General features: G+C 40.3%; 1 protein-coding gene across 1 annotated transcript in view; it reads right to left on the reverse strand.

The window, feature by feature from the left end:
- ITPKB (inositol-trisphosphate 3-kinase B) overlaps positions 1-18,374 on the reverse strand; it is a 106,623-nt gene that overhangs the window by 7,557 nt on the left and 80,692 nt on the right. The window contains exons 3-6 of the mRNA XM_089529488.1: positions 15,944-16,043; positions 13,832-14,045; positions 6,937-7,141; positions 3,888-3,989 (exon numbers count right to left, since the gene is read on the reverse strand). Coding sequence (XP_089385614.1) covers positions 3,888-3,989; positions 6,937-7,141; positions 13,832-14,045; positions 15,944-16,043 — 621 coding nt within the window. The remainder of the gene's footprint in view (positions 1-3,887; positions 3,990-6,936; positions 7,142-13,831; positions 14,046-15,943; positions 16,044-18,374) is intronic.

The following is an 18,374-nucleotide window of genomic DNA, read 5'->3' on the forward strand; positions in this document are numbered from 1 at the left end:
GTTTTATGGCTAAGCAGGGATTCAAAACCTGTTCTCCAGAGTCCTAGTCCAATGCTTAAACCACTACACCATGCTGGCTCTCATCCATTACCTGGTATAAATTATCCAGAAGAGCAACTAGTGTAAAATGTTTATAGCTCTCTCACCAGGCAAGAGGCAAGCAAGATGTGTAGGAGAGAGGTATGTTGAGGGGGACTGGTTTCCAGCAACGAGACATAATCTTGGGTTCCAGGAAATGAAGTTTAGTAGCCTTACAATAATTTCCAGATACACAAATCCTACTGTTTATTCAGAAGGCAGATATTTACTTAAAATCCAAAAAAGATTTCACAAACCCATTAACTCATCCTTCTCTCCCCCTTCAGCAGGGAAACCCTTCCAAGTTTTGGTAGTGGACAATTCAGTCAAATATCCCTTTCCACCAACATATTTGTAATAAAATAGACACTTTATGGAAGTTTAAAGAGCAATTATACTGATACAGAATAGTCCATAGTAACTTGAAATATGCAGTCAATCTTATTGGATTTGGAACATGCAGGAATATACAGGTGTGTGCAAGCACACACACAAACACACATGCACACACAAACACACACAAGCACATACACACACACACACACACACACACACACTCTGCCTTAACTCCCCAACCCAGCTTCCCTAACGTGTGTGCTTGCTCTTCAGCTCCAGCCACTATTGCAAAGTAAATTCTGTCAAGCATTCTAGCAGCTGTATTATTTGGCCACTTTGGGACCACTTGACCTAGGAAATGGATTATCAAAACAATCCTCAGTAGGCTGATTGTTCATAAAGATAACTCATGGTAATCCTCAGCACCTGTTTGCAAACTTGACAAATGTATATGTAGCAGCATTACTTTTATTTCCTTATTTACCCAAACTGGTTTATCTGTTTTCACTTAAAAATGAAGCTCCAAGGGATACAACTGCTACTTGCCACTGTTCCATTTGTGCACCTGGGCTAGCTAGACACCTGAGCATTTGAGACAAAAATCCCAAATTACTTCCCCTGTAACTTATAATTTGTTGCCTAGTAATCATGCCCAAAATCTGCTGCACAACACAAATGTCATTGACTCTGCTGAGGTAGGGAGAGAGAAAAAGAGGGAGAACAACATTATCAGATAATGCTAAAATTTGCAAAAATGATTGTTTGGACTGTGCTCTATGCAGCTAGCATGGCCAAGGAACTCAGCTGGAAAGCTAAATATAAAAAAGGTTTGCAGGTGTTACAATTTTAAATACAATTGTACTGGAGACAGTACAACCTTCCTATTCAAAGTCAACAATAACTCAGCCTCTTCTAAAATGGCAAGTTCTTACTCATTTGGATTGCCTCATTTGCAGAGTGCTTTATAGATATATAGCTATAGATAGATATAGATATATATAGAGAGAGCTTTATAGATTTAAACCAAGGGCACATCACCATTTTAGTCCTGAGGAGCCAGAACCAGTCTTGGCTTGGGAAGTAGGAAGCCATAACTGTATAGGTATAGACACACAAACACACACCTAAGTTCACACACATTCATTCAACTGTGGACATAAACATGTTGGTGAATGGAACAATGTTTTGAAGATAATGAGGAAACAGCTTTACATATGCAAACTTTTTATAATATATAAGTTGGGCCAATATAGAGAAAAATGTACTGTATTTTCTGGCGTATAAGACTACTTTTTAACCCAGGAAAATTTTCTCAAAAGTCGGGGGTTGTCTTATACGCCGGGTATCATCTTATAGGGCAGGTGCTGAAACTTCCAAGCCGCCGCATATGGTGGGGGGAGCTCAAAAACAGCCGTGGCCACATCCCCACCATATGCAACGATCGTATGAAAGCAGCTACCGCTCTGATAGTCTTGGAGACAGGGAGGGCTGGGCAGGCAGGGAGAGCTGACCAATCCAACAGGCTTTGTATATAACAAGGTTTCCTGCTAAATACCTACATGTCATAAGCATTTGAATTAAAATTACCATATTGAAATCAAATCTGATTTTTAAAATTTTTTATTTGGTGTGCGTTGGAAGAGGGGTAGTCTTATATGGTGAGTATATTCCAAACTCTATATTTTAACTGGAAAAGTTGGGGGTTGCCTTATACGCCCAGTCGTCTTATATGCCGGAAAATACGGGGTATGTATTCCCGAAGGCTTCACTAGTACAAATTGCGGACAATACAGTATATGGAAGTGCAGATATATTCCAGTCTTATACTACTCCTTTCTTTCAAGATCTACCATAAAAACAAAATTACTATCTTATGTAACCAACATTAAAGTTAATGTTCTACTTTTCTTGATTTAGTTTTCTATTCATTCATTTAAAAAAAGAACAAAAAGAACAAGTATGGGCAGACAATTAGGCTTATGAGACACACTTCATTTTTACTAACACACTAAGATCTACCAAACAGAGTCAGGTGTAAAAGAATGACCCTTAGAATCATTAAAAAAAAACCTTTTCAGCCCAGGAATTCAAGTATCAGAACTGCACATAGCTTACACTCCTTCTACAAAAACCCATTCCTGGCTACTCCCCTCTGACAACATTACTCTGACAAGTAAGACTGTGGATCAGGTGGAATTATTTTTGTTGCTGCTGCTATTAAACAACTGGAAGTCTTCACACATCTACTTTAAACTATCCAGAGATCTATCCGTAGATTCCATTCTATCTTCTGCCCACTCATAACAAACACACACAAATTACAGGAAAACAGATTCCACCTAAACATTAGGAGGAACGTCCTGACAGTAAGAGCTGTTGGATAGTGGAATACACTCCCTTGAAGTCTCCTCCTTTGGAGATTTGTAGACAGAGACTGGATGACCATCTGCCAGGGGTGGTTTGATTCTGAGTACCTGCATGGCAGGGGGTGGACTGGATGGCTTTTGAGGTATCTTCCCATTCTATGATTCTATGAAATCAGAATAAAATGGGTCTGCATTTGCCTCCTGAGTTGCAAGGTGTGTAACCTGGGTTAGTGTAAGCCTTGGATTCAAATGTGCTTTGGCAATGCATTTCTCATTCAACTTTACCTTTCTAAATTTTCATTAACAGCTATTTTGGTTCTAGATGCAATTCAAAGTGCTAGTTTTGATTTGTTACAATGTAAGAAGGGACTGGGGCATCTGTAGAACCCCTTCCCCCCTCTATGATCCTACCTGTTTGTCAAAGACATTTTTGGAGCTTTAGTCCCATTTTCTCTTCCTCTAGGTGCTTTCTATAGGTACACCCCCCACCCTGGTGTATGGAATATTCTCCCTACAGATGTTCCTCAGGTACTATCACTGTTATCTTTCCAAAGCCCTTGGTTGGGTAGGCTATTACATGTAGGTTTTATTTAAACCATGTCCACTGTGAATTATGGGTTTTGTGTTTGTAATGGAGATTATGCAGTCTTTCTCAATTCTTTGCAGTGGCTTTTAAATAAGCCACCTTGGATATTTATTTAAAATGGAAAGGCAGGACACAAACTTTTAAACTTTTAATCTCAGAGCAAAGTACATATAATTTCTAGGTACAATAGCTTACAAGACCAAACCTGCTTAGCTTCAGCTGTATACCTGTGCCAAATTTAGTGGCCACTCCTAGGCTGTGGAACTCAGACATTGTGGGGAAGAGAACTGGGAAATGTTACTTTTTGGACAACTCACAGAATTCCCTGAGCCAAGATGGCTGGCAGGTTTTAGGAACTGTAGTCCAAAAAGTTAATTTTTCCAACCTCTGGTTAAGGCATTTTATATCTTTTGGATGTTCTTACCTACTTGGAGAGGAGGAACATTATACTGTAAAGGTATAGATGTTAAACAACCCAGACCATGAAACAACAAAGGAAACAGTCTGTAATACTGACTCACCAGAATATTACAGTTTCCTTTAGTAAATTCTCTGAAGGCCTCCATGACTTGTTCCTTTGTTCTTGTCTTCTTGAAATCCCTGTTCACAGTGCCATCTTCCTTCTTTAAAAAGCAATGGAAAAATTCAAGGCTGTTACTCAAAAGAACCTTTTCATGTAGCTTTGTTAACATCAAATAGGATTTTGAATAACCTGTGATGAAGGAAGTTGCATGATGGCTATAACTGAATTAGCAACCTCAGCAGTTGCGGTGGAGGGGGGAAGAGAGGGACAGCTTACTAACAAAGGGTAGACAGCTTACTAGAAAAGATCCAGGTTGCCTTTTCTTTCCCCCCCTACATTTTGGGTGACATTAGCCATGTCTGTCTATTGGCAAAGATTATTCATTCAGTACAGAAGACTCACATTTTCCCTGAAGCCCTTTGCAACTCTACCCATATATGTTGAAAAAGTTAGGAGATGCTGTGCAGCAGCTTTGAGGGGCATGAGGGTGGCTCTCAATAAAGGTGGGGGGGGGCAAATAAGATAAGAAAGCTCAATTAAATGAATGGAAGTCCACTTGTACAATGCTGTATGTAGCTATATGAACATAATGCATTTTCCGTCACCCATGGATGGGAAGGGAGTAAGTCTTAAAAGATCATGAATGAGTCTAGTCATGGTTCCACATGCAAGCATATGATTTATTCACAGCCTTCCTGAATCTGGCACCCTACAGCTGTGTGGGATTACAATTTCCATAGTCTCGTGCCAGCATGGAAGGCAGAGTTATAGCAAAAGAAACTGTAATGCACATAGGTGGAATATCGATCTGTCCAGCCTAACACTGTCTATTCTAGCTACAATGGATTTCAGAAATTTGAGATACATTTCTTTTCTAGCCCTGCTATTCACAATCTCTTTAATCTACACACCCCTGACAACCTTGGAAGTGCCTGGTGACTACTTCAGACCATTGGGGTAGAAGTGATTCCCCCCTCCAGATCACCTATGCCCCATTGTTTACTCCCCAGCTACATCTGCTGCTTTTTTCTTTTCTTTTTCTTTTTTTACAAAATCAGGTATGACTATGTTCAAAAAAGGATGTGAGCCCCCAAAAATGGGCAAATAGAAATAAATGGGATAATTGAATGCCCCTGGACTTATCCATGTGTCTTGTCCATTTAGAGCTGAATTTCTTTTGGTGATGGAAGAGGCTGTGTGCATACCGCACCATTCCTACTGTTTCATCATTGCATGGGGTGTACAGAACTCTTGTGCCTGAATAACTCTTAGGCCTTTAGTATTCTAGAAGCCCTTGAAGTCAGGAGAAACCTGCACAGTTTATGTACGAATGTACACACGTTTATGTCCATGTGAATATGTATGTCTGATCCCTTGCTGGAAACAGGAGATACTAGGAGTCATTACTAAAGCATTAACCTTACAGCTCAGCAATATGCTTTGGAAAGACACATATAAACTAGTTCTTTAAGGCTTCCTGTCTGGCAGCTCTAGCTGTACTGAAAAGGTCATATCTGAAGTTTCCAGCCATGAATTTGGCTGAAAGCTTGAAGAGGAGGTTATGTTTCCATTCCAATCCACTTCTCCTGCTTCCCTAAGATATCAAAGCAATGGTGAGAATATGGAAATGTCTTCAGCTCCAGCCACATAGGAAATGACACATCACAAGGCTCCAGAATGTGGAAATATTACTTTTATGGACTACCAACTCTCAAAATCTCTAAGCCAGCAGTAGCTATCTTGGCTCGGGAATCCTAAGAGGAAGTTCCCAAAAGTAACTTTTCAAAGCTTTGCTGAATTTCTACAACTGTTGGAATATGCAGGGAATCATGAAGCATGAAAAGTGCTCAACACACTGGAGGGTTAGAGGCTATGGACAATCTAAGTTTCTGCACAGAAAAAGGCTGATTACATCCATCCAGGGCACCTCAGGAAGAGTTCATTCATTGTTCATTGTTGCTGTTAACTGCTCTCGAGTGGATCTCAACCCATGGCAACCCTGCTGATGAGACCTCTCCAAGACCCTCTGTCCTCTGCTCAACTCCTGCAAATTTATACTCGTGATCTCTTTAACAGAGTCCATCCACCTTGCCTACAGCCTTCCTCTCTTTCTACTTCCCTCTACCTTTCCTAGCATTGCTGTTTTTTTCCAGTGATTCATGCCTTCTCATGATGTGTCCAAAGTACGACAATCTGGGTTTTGCCATCTTGGCTTCTAGGGAGATTTCTGGCTTGATTTGCTCCATGACCCATTTGTTGGTCTTTTTGGCTGCCCATGGAATCCTTAGCACTCTTCTCCAGCACCACATTTCGAATTAGTTGATTTTCCTCCTATCCTTCTTCTTTACTGTCCAGTTCTCACATCCATACATGACAATGGGGAATACAATGGCCTGTACAATTCTACCTTTTGTGCTCAGTAGTATATCCTTGTTGCAATAGCAAATACATTTCTATACTGCTTATCAGTGCATTTAAGCACTCCTTAAATGGTTTACAAAGTGTAAGCTAATTGCCCCCAACAATCTGGGTACTGATATTAGCGACCTCGGAAGGATGCAAGCCTGAGTCGAGCCTGAGCCCCTGAGTGGTACTGAACTAGCAAACGTATGGTTTGTAAGTGAGTGGCTGCAGTACAGGCATTTAACCACTGCACCACCAGGGCTCTTGAGCACATGAACACAAAGGTACTCCTTACAGTGTCACAGATCTTTGGAGATTCAATGCAAACATCTGAAAGGGGCCTGAAAATATAGTCCACTGAACACTCCTGGGAAGGTAGGTTTGTGAAATGCAGAGTTTTGTAAGCATTTTCAGCTGCACTCACATCACAGAGCCAGTGGAAGAACTCACTTAATCTCAGAGGAATGAAAATTTCTTTATACTGCATTCTGCAGAGATGCATGAACATCTACCACAGTCACATATGATACAATATTTGACATTTTAATCACAGACACATGACTCTCAAGGGATTTTCTTGGGGGACTTTCTCCTCCATCCCTCCTTGGCCTTAATATCCTCTATTACAAACTTGATAACATTACCTTTATTCCCTCAATTCTGAACCCAAGAGTTGCTGTAGAACTTATTGTTTCCCTCCACTGCATGTATCGGGGCTTGGTTACTGCACGTTGAGAGTTCTCCTCCTCAGTTGGAGCACCAGGATCTACTTCAATCATCTTCTGATACATGTCCTTCCGCAGGCTTGGCTTCTTTCTGGCTTTTGTTAATTCTTCCTCCAAGTAGGTTCTGCAAGGACAATACATGTTATCAGCTTCAGAAATTGGTCCATTAATGCTATCATAGGCACCACGTGGGCAGGTTTAGGGCTGCTTGTATATTTCAGCCCACTGCAATCATCATCATGTATTCCAACATCAATGTAAGTGTTTATATGTCATATTTGTGTGTCTGTAGGAAAACAGAAATAGCAGGAAACTCAACGTAACTCTTGAGTTTTTCAGTAGTTGCCTTAATCCTGTAGGGGAAGTATGTCTTCATAAGTGAACTTGCTTTTGTAGGAATTAGAATTGGGGAGTTCAATAACATCCATATCCAGTAGAGGGCTGCTGTTATGTTACTGTGTAGCTGGCAAAATGACAGTTGCTCGATGGGTCCAATACACAATGGGACTGATGCACAACAGGATGTGCATTGCATCACTCTCAATGCACATCACACTGATACCAAATGTACCACAGACATTCTTGCCAGTGTCCTGTTATGCATCTACACAATTTACTAAAAGGGGCTGAAATTCTGTGAAATCCTGAAATCCTGTGAATATGTAACGGATTACACATTTGCAATTACTATATACTCACGATCCCTATGCAGCACCTAGTTTAGGGGCCAAACTGAGACTGTGAAAGTCCCCGAAACCCCAGTTATTAGTAAGTAGCCACTGCAATTGACAGGAGTCTGTTCCTCTGCTGATCAGGAAGCTGCTGCATGATGTTCCCACTCCCCTTTGTGCAAGTGATCTCCTTCCACAACTGGTGCAAGGGAGATTTGCAATGGAGTCCCTTTCCTGACTGTCACACCAGAGAACACTCACAGGAGGGGTGGGAATCACAGCATACAATACTGAAGTCAGCATTACAGAAATTATAATGCATGTGTGCAAAACACTCTAGGGATTTCAAAATGTCCAACAGGTGCCAATTTTTGCCATCTCAAAGCACATGATGGACAATGAGCAACCAGGACCTTATCTGGCCCATGCATTCAGAACTGAGAGCTGTTACTCTTGAGCAGGACTGGCATGGGAAAGTGCACAAACAACACTAACATACTGCGGTTTGTTGTCTTTTCAAAGGGTCCATTGGACTCATGTTTAAGACATGATGTTCCACCAGCAAATAATCTTCATTTCTTTTTTGTTTCTTTATAGAACAGTTTAATAATGCAACTGTCCCTTCCACTTGAATACTTATGTATTAAGATTCCATTATATGAAGCTGAATTATTCTAAGTAGGTTGGGATGTTCTTGACATTATTTTGGTTATATGCTATGACAGCTTTCACCTGACATAAAGTCAGGATGAACTGTAACATTATCTGCTATATGTTAACAAACAAACAAACAAAAATTCATCTTAAATCCTATGGTTGGCAACAGATGCAGCCAAGAAGTCCTTCTACTCTGCATCTATTGTGTCTGCGAAGTGTCATCCGGCAGAGCTATTCAGGGTGGTTAGGGATTTAACTCAGTTACCCACCCCACCCTGAATCCTTTGTTATAATCCACAACAGCCTGCTGTGACGCTTTTAATAATCACTTCACAGACAAAATCTTTCAGATAAGAGCCAACTTGGATGCCGGCTTTAAAACTGAGTCTTTGGAGAGGTTTCCAGCGTCTCCACCTATACTGTTATTCTGGATCAATTTGAGTTCATCAGTACTGAGGATGTTGACAAGCTTCTTGGTTGCGTGAAAAAGACAACTTGCTCTTTTTTGTGTATTTTATCTCTTTTTAGTGTATTGTATATTAATTTTTTAACTCTTTTCCAGTTTATTCTCTTTTTTTAGGGCTTGATAATGGTTTTATGTTAAGGGGGAGTGTGGGGGATTTTGGAATTTTTAATCTATCTCTTTTAATTGTACCATATTTTACTGCTAAAATCCGCTTGGATTCCCTGAGATTAAGTGGAATATAAATAATAATAATAATAATAATAATAATAATAATAATATATTATTATTATTATTATTATTATTATTATAAATTGCCATGTTAATAACCTCTTAGTTAAAAGAAAGAAGAAAGACTTCTCTGCTTGCTTACTGAATATGAACCATTTTAAAAATCACCTTTCGATATGTTAAATATTGATAGCTCTTCTCCTATAAACCACACTTGTGGAAACAAACAGCTGCTTTGCTACACTATCCTGAAAATACAGAAACTCTAATGAATGCATGTCAGATTCTGAGCTAAAAACATGAGAGCAGCTCTCCTGGGTCAGACTAAACCAGATGTGATCAACTATGTTAGAAGTGGAGGGGGGGACATTTTCAACCTGCTTCACTAGCATGCTGTTATTGCACATTTTCCTGGAACCATAAATGATAGGTTTTAGCCTAATTTTTTACTGTTCTAGGAAATGTGAGGGGCCGAGAGAAGGAAAACGTGTGTGTGGTTTGGAGTTAAAAATGGTTGTTCTGAAGGCCACCTGCAGGTTGCCTTTCCTCCACCCTTGGACTACAGGCTTCACAAGTCCTCATAGTATCCTGCCAGAAGCAATGATTCTGCCAAGAATCTCTGCTTTCATACTGTTCATTTGGGCAAAAACTGATTAACATTTGAAATATTTTATTTCTATCTTCTTCATGGTTGAAAAAGTTTATCTTAATAGGGTCCAGGAAATTCTACTCGGCCAGCCTGTTTTCAGACAAAGGGACTATTTCATCTTTTGGCGTGTACAAATACAACTACAGTGCACCCTTCTTTTATGTGGGGAATCCGTTCCAGACACACACACACACACACACACACGCATAAAAGAAATAGCGAGTGCTTGCAGGAATGCAGTGCGGTAGCAGCGCGCGTGCTCCTTGGGCACAAATGCTATTCTTTCTTCCGGCCCGCGGTGCTGCTTCTTCTGGTGCTGCTTTCAGCATATGCTGAAAGCAGCATATAATGCGCCCGTGTATGACGCAGGTGCACTGTATGTTACTGACCTGTCCGTCCATTTGCAACTTTTTGTGGTCAATGGGAGCAAGAACTCAAAACACAGGCACACATCCTTTTTCCAAATCAGGTTTACCCACTTAGCCACTAGAGGTCTCTCTCTTCGAACAGCAAGAGCTATACCTTCACCTTACTCACAGTACATCAAGAAAATTATGCCAAGATATAGGTTAGCTACCATGAAATACTTCCTTGGTGGCCTTTATGTGGTACCAAATAAGACTAAATCTTAAATGTCTCCCAGATTTGTGTGTACCCTAATAACCCAGGAACCAAATCCATTGTTGTTGTCATGTGCCTATAAGTAATTTTCAGCTTATCACAGCGTTTTCTTGGTAAGATTTGTTCAGAGGGGATTTGCCCTTCTCAGGCTGAGAGTGTTTGACTTGCCCAAGATCACTCAGTGGGTTCTCATGTCGGAGCAGGGATTCAAATCCTTATCTCTCAGAGTCCCACTCTAACATCCAAACCACTGCACCACTCTCTATTCTGCTCCAGATTTGTGCCTACCCTAATAACCAAGCCCCAGACTCAGATTGTAATACAAGTCTGCACCAAACTATGAAAGTTTTTAGCCCTTGACAACAGGTTTCCTGTGAGGTACAAACTGAGAAAAGTATGAGTGTCCAATGGAAAACTAATATTCTACTGTTCCATCCAAAAGTCTCAAAGCAATGAAAGTTTAAAACCTAACATCAGCTAGTACAGGGGTAGAAAACCTGGAGTGGGGAGACCATATTAGTCTTTTCTTGGGAGTTCCACCCTTCTATTACTGCACAGCTGGATGTGCTGTTGCAATACCAAGTTCCAGCAAAAATAAGTCATATTTCCACTTTAGATGAGGAGTGCAAAGAGTGTGTGCCTTGTTTTTAAGCCAAGCTGCACAGTTTAACCAAAAAAAACAAGGTACATGCTCCTCATGAATTCTGATCCAAGAAAAAGTGTTTTGTTTTGTCCCCCCCCCCCCCCCCGAGTAGTACAACAGAAAATTCACTAATGACAGTAAAGCTGCAAAAACTGGTGGAGGCCTCATATGTCCTGCAAGTCATGTGTTGCTGACCCAAGATCAGAAGCAAAGGTCCAGCTAGTCTGGTATCCAGCTTACAATACCGTTTATCACTTTTGGGAAACAATTTGTGTCCAGAAGTAAACTGACACAGTGCTTGAATATGGTCCTGTTCTTCATCAGTCTTCGAAGCTGTTAATAGATCTATCCCCCTTCAAATTATTAAAACCTTTTAAAGCCATCTAACCGAGCAGCTAATATGACATGTTAATTATGCACTGGGTTAATTTCCTGCATTGACAACTAATCAGTTTCCCTCATTATTTATTCCAAATAAAATATGGAATTACAATACTGAGTTAATCCTGACTTCTTTCAGAGGTCATGTAGATGCATGCAGCAGATGGTCATTGCTTAATCAGGGAATATATTAGAGTGGGGGGAAGGGGATACAAATCCATAGGTCACATGCAAACCTCAAGGCCATTTCAGTAGTTCTCAGGAGTTCCATCCCTACTCCCAACATTTTTGATTTTTAAAAAAACTTAAAAATGAAACTTCTGAGGGCATGGGGAGCAATTTCACTATTGTGGGGAGGTAAAATAATAATAATAATCATCATCATCATCATCATCATCATCATCATCATCATCATCATCATCATCCCGCCCCTCTGTGCAACACAACCGGGGTGGCTTACAAGATTAAAACATACATTCCCATCTTAGTCCTATGCAAGCTTTTTACAAAGTTGGAAGTGACCAGTTTCAGACAAAGGCCTCTTCTGGAACTAAAACATCCCAGTAAAGGTGGGACTGCTTTTCACATCTCTTGGACCAGCAGTTCTCTAATTTGGGCCTCCAGGTGTTTTGGACTTCAGCTCCCAGAATTCCCAAACATCAGCTAAACTAGGAGCTGAAGTCCAAAATACATGTTTGGGTGTTTGGTGTTTTGGACAAAGTTTAGAAACCATCATGTTGGAGGGGTATGTGGGGCATTCTGAACATTTTTAAAAAATCAAAAGAAATGTTGGGATAGGCTAGTGAAGAGCATGTAAATCCCCTGGATCTCAGGTAGTAGTGGCCCAATTCTGTATTAAAGGCTATATTAATCCTGGATGGACTTACTCATCACTTCTTTATCCATTTTCCTAGTATATACTAAATCCCTGACATCTAACATATATTCTTTGTATCATTAAATGAAGAATTCCTACTGCAAATTGAATTGGTTGGCTAGTGTTCTTAGAAGAAAAGTATGCTCTGTACAACCATATAGTTCTGAAACCCAACACACTCACACACTTTCACAGAAACCCTAGAGAACTGCAGATTTACAGACTGCCTCTAAGTCAAGCAAATGCAATCTTCCATTATCTCCCTGACAAGGATGTACTTTTTTGGGAAAAAGTACTGGTTAGCCCAGCTTAGAATGTTTTTCCATTTGTTCATGCAGCTAATTTGAACTTTGCTTTTCCTTAGCCCAAGTAGATTCCAAACCAAACACTGCAAACAGACTTTTTCCTCACAAAGAGTAAACTCATGATAACACAAGACAGTGAATTTCTTTATCCTTGAAGGGTGGGATGAGGAAGAAAGCACAACTCAGTATTTAGAGTGCCATTACAGGTAATGCTCCTCCAAGTCTGTGGTTTTTTTAGGACATTTTCTCCACAGCTTGCACAAGACTGCCAGACAATTAATTTAATTTTCCACTTTTAAAATGAATTTGAATCCACATTAACTAGAAGACACACACATCCCTTTCTTTTTTTTTTGCATTTTAGCATGATAACATTTAGGAGCAACTGGAGAGTGAAAGATATAATTAAACCTTCTCAAATTGTGAAAGGTTATAGATATACCACCCCAGTCCCAAATTATCTGGAATTCCCTAAGCTTTCCTGGATAACCTATTTTAAGTAATTTGTGTAAGTAAACAGAGTGCTCAATGTGGTTACTGTACTAAAATCTGCAATTATACAATTTGGAATACTGAGATCATTCTTGTGGTGGTAATTTGAGATTTCCCTCTGCCCCCAAAGACTAAAACTTAATTGGTTTTTGAAGAGACAATAGCCTCAGCTATAATTCAAACACATATAAACAACTGACCTGTGTTGGTTGTTCAAGTGCAACTGAAATGTAGACTGGCATTAGCGCCAACAGTTTTTCTAGAGCTGCCTTACAGCTGTATATGATCAGTCAAGAAATGCACATACACACACATACATACACACCCAAACACAGACCACAAATTACTTTCATCCAAGGCAGGAGGAAAAAAACACCACCTGCAGGGCCTAACCAGACATTATGGGAGATGTGCATTTGACACCAAGGCTGCATCTGCACTTTGACTGTCATGGCTCAGTGCTATGGCATCCTGGTATCTGTAGTTTGTTGTGGTACCAGAGTTCTCTGACAGAGATGGCTAAATATCTCATAAAACTACAAATCCCAGAATTCCATAGCATTGAGCCATGGCAGTTAAAACAGTGTCAAACTGCATTATTTCTTCAGTGTAGATGCAGCCCATCACATATCCCCTAGCTTGCAATAGCAACTAATAAAAGAAATGTGCCATATGAGGGCATCACAATCAGTGCTTCTATCGCCTCTGGCATATAGCAGCCAATGGAGCATGAACCACTATGTATGACATCACTGAATCCTGAATATATTTGACCAGGAATTACTAGGAAGAAGTGGGTTGTGTTTCATCAAAGCAAAACTGACCTGACTCCCATCTTGCAGTCCATGACACAAGGAGAATCAAAATCAGCCAGGAGATCTTCCATTTGATTGTACCGTTCCCCATCTTTCACTATATCTCCATGGTAGGCCGGAACGAAAGGCTTAAGAACATCATTCATTAAGTGGTCCAAGCAGCGCTGTTCAGATTCACAGTGCTTTTTCAGTATCCTCCCATTTGCTGCAGCTTTGAAGCTACCTGAGAGAGAGAGAGAGAGACAGACACACAAAAAAGGGTGGTTTTTTAAAAATCCACATACCTTTGGAATATCTTGTTTTTTGTTTCTACCAAAAAGACTAAGTACAGTTAGGTTGGATATATGTGGAAATTTCAAATGGCGAAAGGATTAAAAAAAATATTGTGCTATTGATCCTTTACAGAATGGTGCAGGTGTAAATGGAGAGACCATGCTAATTGAGAGATTATGGGCATTCTGGCCCAAGGAAGTAATTTTTCTAGTTGGACTGGAGTGCATTCCTTTCTGGCTCTATTAGAACCTTGATCTTTAAGGACCAGGAAACATTGGCTCTGACAAAAGATTCAGCTCATTTGCTGTCAGCAGTGGCATCACTCCTTGAAAGCCAACAGGGACAGGAGAAGAGAGAATCCTTCTGTCCTTGGGTCATCAATCCAAGGATTTATTCATACTGTGTATCCACATGTATAAATCTAGAAATTTTAATCAAAAAATTAACCCCAATAACCTGGGTCAACTTATCCATGGGTCAATGTAAGTACTGTACTTGAACTCTTTTTTAAAAGTAACCATCCCCTTCTCTGAGTAGAATGGTGAAAGGGGAGAGTTTAGTCCATCCTGTGAGCACCTAAAGGAAACAAGGACTCCCCCCTCCTTCTGTTGCAGTGCTGTTTCTGACCTGTTTGGAATGACTGGGCAGGAAAATGGCTGCAGTGGCAGCTCTTTGCCACTTCCCTTCAAAGGAGCACTGAGAAGAATCGGGCTTTGAAGGATTTGAACAAGATATTTGTGTATGTTAGATTTTCAGGGTTAAAATCATGCAAAGTTATCACATTAAAATTGAAGGATGCAAGCAGTCACTATTTGCTTTGCTATGCCTTTTCAACCTTTTTAACATGTGCACATCTTCTTAGTCTCACCTGTCTCTGGTCACCTCTCACACACATTGCACAGGCACAATTTACCATAGTTCCCTCCTCATCCAGCCAGATTTTATGGGGAGCACAAACAATTATGTCTGCTGAAGTTTTATAAGTTCTTTGGCACCATCTCTCTTTGCTTCTTCCTTTACAACCTTCGTTACATGTCCCTAAGTTTTACTTTTGACTTATCCATGGGTCATATCAAAATCCCTAATTTTGGCTCCCAAACCTGCCCATGAGTTACACATGAGGCCAACTAATAGAATCATAGGGTTGGAAGAGACCATAAGGACTATCCAGTCCAACCCCCTGCCATTCAGGAACTCACAAAGCACTCCCAAGAGATGACCACCCAACCTCTGTTTAAAGGCCTCCAAAGAAAGAGACTCCACCACTCTCTGAGGCAGTCTTCCACTGTCAAACAGCTCTTTCTAATGTTTAGGTAGAACCTCTTTTCCTGTAGCTTGAATCCATTGTTCTGTGTCCTAGTTTCTGGAGCAGTAGAAAATAATCTTGCTCCTTCCTCAATATGACAGTGTTTCAAACATTTAAACATGACTATCATGTCACCACTTAGCTTTCTCCTCTCCAAGTTAAACAATCCCAGCTGCCTAAGCCACTCCTCAGAAAGCACGGTTTCCAGGCCTTTCACCATTTTGATCACCCATTTCTGAACATGCTCCAGCCTGTCAACATCCTTTTTGAATTGTAATGACCAGAAATGGACACAATATTCTAGGTGAGGTGTATGTATATGTATGTGTACACACACACACAGTAATCAGTCACTCATTTGACCTGCCTCTGTATGCAGGAGGAAACAGGATAACTAAAACTACATACACTGATAGCTGTGTACCCAGAGGCAATACATTAACATAGTTAATTATCTTAGCTCTAAAAAGAGATTTCCTTCCTTCCATTAGACTCATTAGATGATGTTTTCCTTTGAGATATATATAGAGGACAACTTGTACCTGCGTGTCCTGCTAGTTGGATCCAAGGATATTTCTTCTTGAAGGACATAACAAAAGGAGACCAGTGCACCATATTCTTGATCTTTCGCCATGACTTACTCTAGAAAGGGAGAAAAAAAGAAAATGAATTGAGTAATACATAGAAAATGTATTCTCAGATTTCTTTGACAAGTGCATAAATGTGATAGTGGAAATACACTCGTCCCTCCACATTTGTGGCTTTGGCTTTTGCAAATTTGATTATTCATGGATTTTATTAATGTTTTGTCTAGGAATATCTAGGCCCTCCCACTTTAATACTCACACCCCAACACTACAATAGGCATGTTTTCAAAGAAGTAGCCATATTAGTCTCTTGTAGCATGAAAAGGAGGCAGAAATGGGGGGGGGGGGGGAGGTTTCAAAGGAATGTGGCAATACCTTTAAAGCCAACTGGTTTTTATTTTCACATGAGCTGTCATGGATATAAACCCCTTTCTACAGATGGAATACCGAGTGGTATTAAGACCTCAGGTATAAACCATGTTTATACAGTTGTGGGAGTGAGATCAAATGGAATAGGATGCAAATCATGTCCCGTGCTCTAAATTTTCAAAGGGCTGGGTGAGGTGATACAGGTCTTTCAGATCTTTACAGTGATCAGTTAGTGTTGGTGTGTGAAAGCAATAAATCTGCTTCCTACAAGTCATTTCCCCTGAGTTCAAAACTCTCTGGGTTTAATCTTCTCTTTGAGTAGATTCCTATTGTTATACAGTATGTGCAGTAATGAGGGTATTAATATATTTAGTGTATCATGAAGTCATTATCTTTGTTCATACCTCCACTAATGGTTTGGGATTTCTGACTATAATTCAATTCAGCAGTTTCTCTTTCTAGTCTTCCTTTGTGATTTCTTTGTGAAGGACTGCAACCTGTAAAATCCCTTCCAGTATATATAGGATAGGAATGTTGAAATGTTCTGCAACTGGTTTTTGGGTATTGCTATTTCTAATGTCAGATTTGTGTTCATTGCATAGAAATTGTCCTGTTTGTCCACTGTAGAGCATAGAGAGGCACTGCTAGCATAGACAAATTTTCTAATCCAGTCTTCATCAGACTAAGCACAGGGGGAGCAGAAAAGTCTAAAAATCACCCTGACTCAAGTCCAAGCCAATTCAGCAGCACATGTGGAAAACTCCTCTACATCCTTCAAGGTGAAATCTGATACCAACACACTTTACAATGGTTCTACATGTTTACAGACTCCCTCTTGAGGGCTTGTCTAACTATAATTCCTGTAGCTTCAACACCCTGCCAGGATGATTTTTGGACATTCTGCCTCTTTCTGCTCCCCACCCTCTCCACACCCATCCTGGTGGGAAAGTCCTGGAAGATTAAAAAAATTGGCTTTTATAAAATGGCATCTTAGGGGTCCAATAAAGACACTATCCAACTTTTAAGACAACAGGAACATTCAAGAGGTCTCACTCCTTTGCCTTCTGGTAATAACACCCTTCCATTTTCTACACTTGTATGACTGATCTTTGCTTTTACCGTCATGTTCTTGGCTTCAAAGAACGTATTTCTGATTTCATGAGAAAGACATCTGCTTTGAGCATTTGTTTTGATTACAAGAATGTCTCACTGCCCAAACAAAGCAAAGCCGTTCTGAGAACAGTTTCACCTTTCATTAATGACTCTATTAAAAATGGTTGTCCCATGTGGGAATGTGCTAAAGAGGGAACAAGGCGGCAGGGCAGGAAAAGATACTGGAAGAGTTGAAAATACCTGACGGTTCAATTTCTAAACTCTGCTGGGTGCATGCACACTGCTCTGTGGTGGGTTGGACCCCTGGTAGCACAAGAAGGCCAGAGACTGGAGCATTACTTTAAATTTCAAATCCTTCCTTTGGTGTCAAATGCTCTTTCTCTTCTAAAGCAGCTATAGTGGAAGTAGCAAATGTATGGCCCTCCAGATGGTGTTGGACTGCAGTTGACAGCAGTCCTAGCTAACATAGTCAAAGACGAAGGATGATGGGAGCTGCAATTCAATTAGCTCTGGAGCACCACAGAATTCCCATTCCTTGAGTAGCTGCTGAAAGCAAACACTGCCCTAGTCTAATGGCTAGTCACATCCAATGGGTCAACGGGTTTTATGCATGTGTTGACTTATCATTCAGAAGCTGATTTAATGGATCTACTCTAGTTGGTGAAGGTTGGGGAGTTTTTTATTTGTTTTGTTTTGGAAGGGACACACTTGTGGGTGCATCTTTTTAAAAAAAAAAAAAAAAAAGAACCATCAGCCAAAAGCATCAGAAAAACTCTTCTTAAAAACATAGGAAAGCTTCACTTCTTCCTGAAGGAAAATTGTTTCCCACAAATTGTTCACATGGAACACAGAGCTAATTAAGGCAGAGGCATTTCTTATCTCAATGCCAGAAGGCTGGACAAAC

The sequence above is a fragment of the Sceloporus occidentalis genome, unplaced genomic scaffold (genome assembly GCF_023333645.1).
Source record: "Sceloporus occidentalis isolate IW3139 unplaced genomic scaffold, rSceOcc1.0.p SCAF_6, whole genome shotgun sequence".
Taxonomy (NCBI): Eukaryota; Metazoa; Chordata; class Lepidosauria; order Squamata; family Phrynosomatidae; genus Sceloporus; species Sceloporus occidentalis.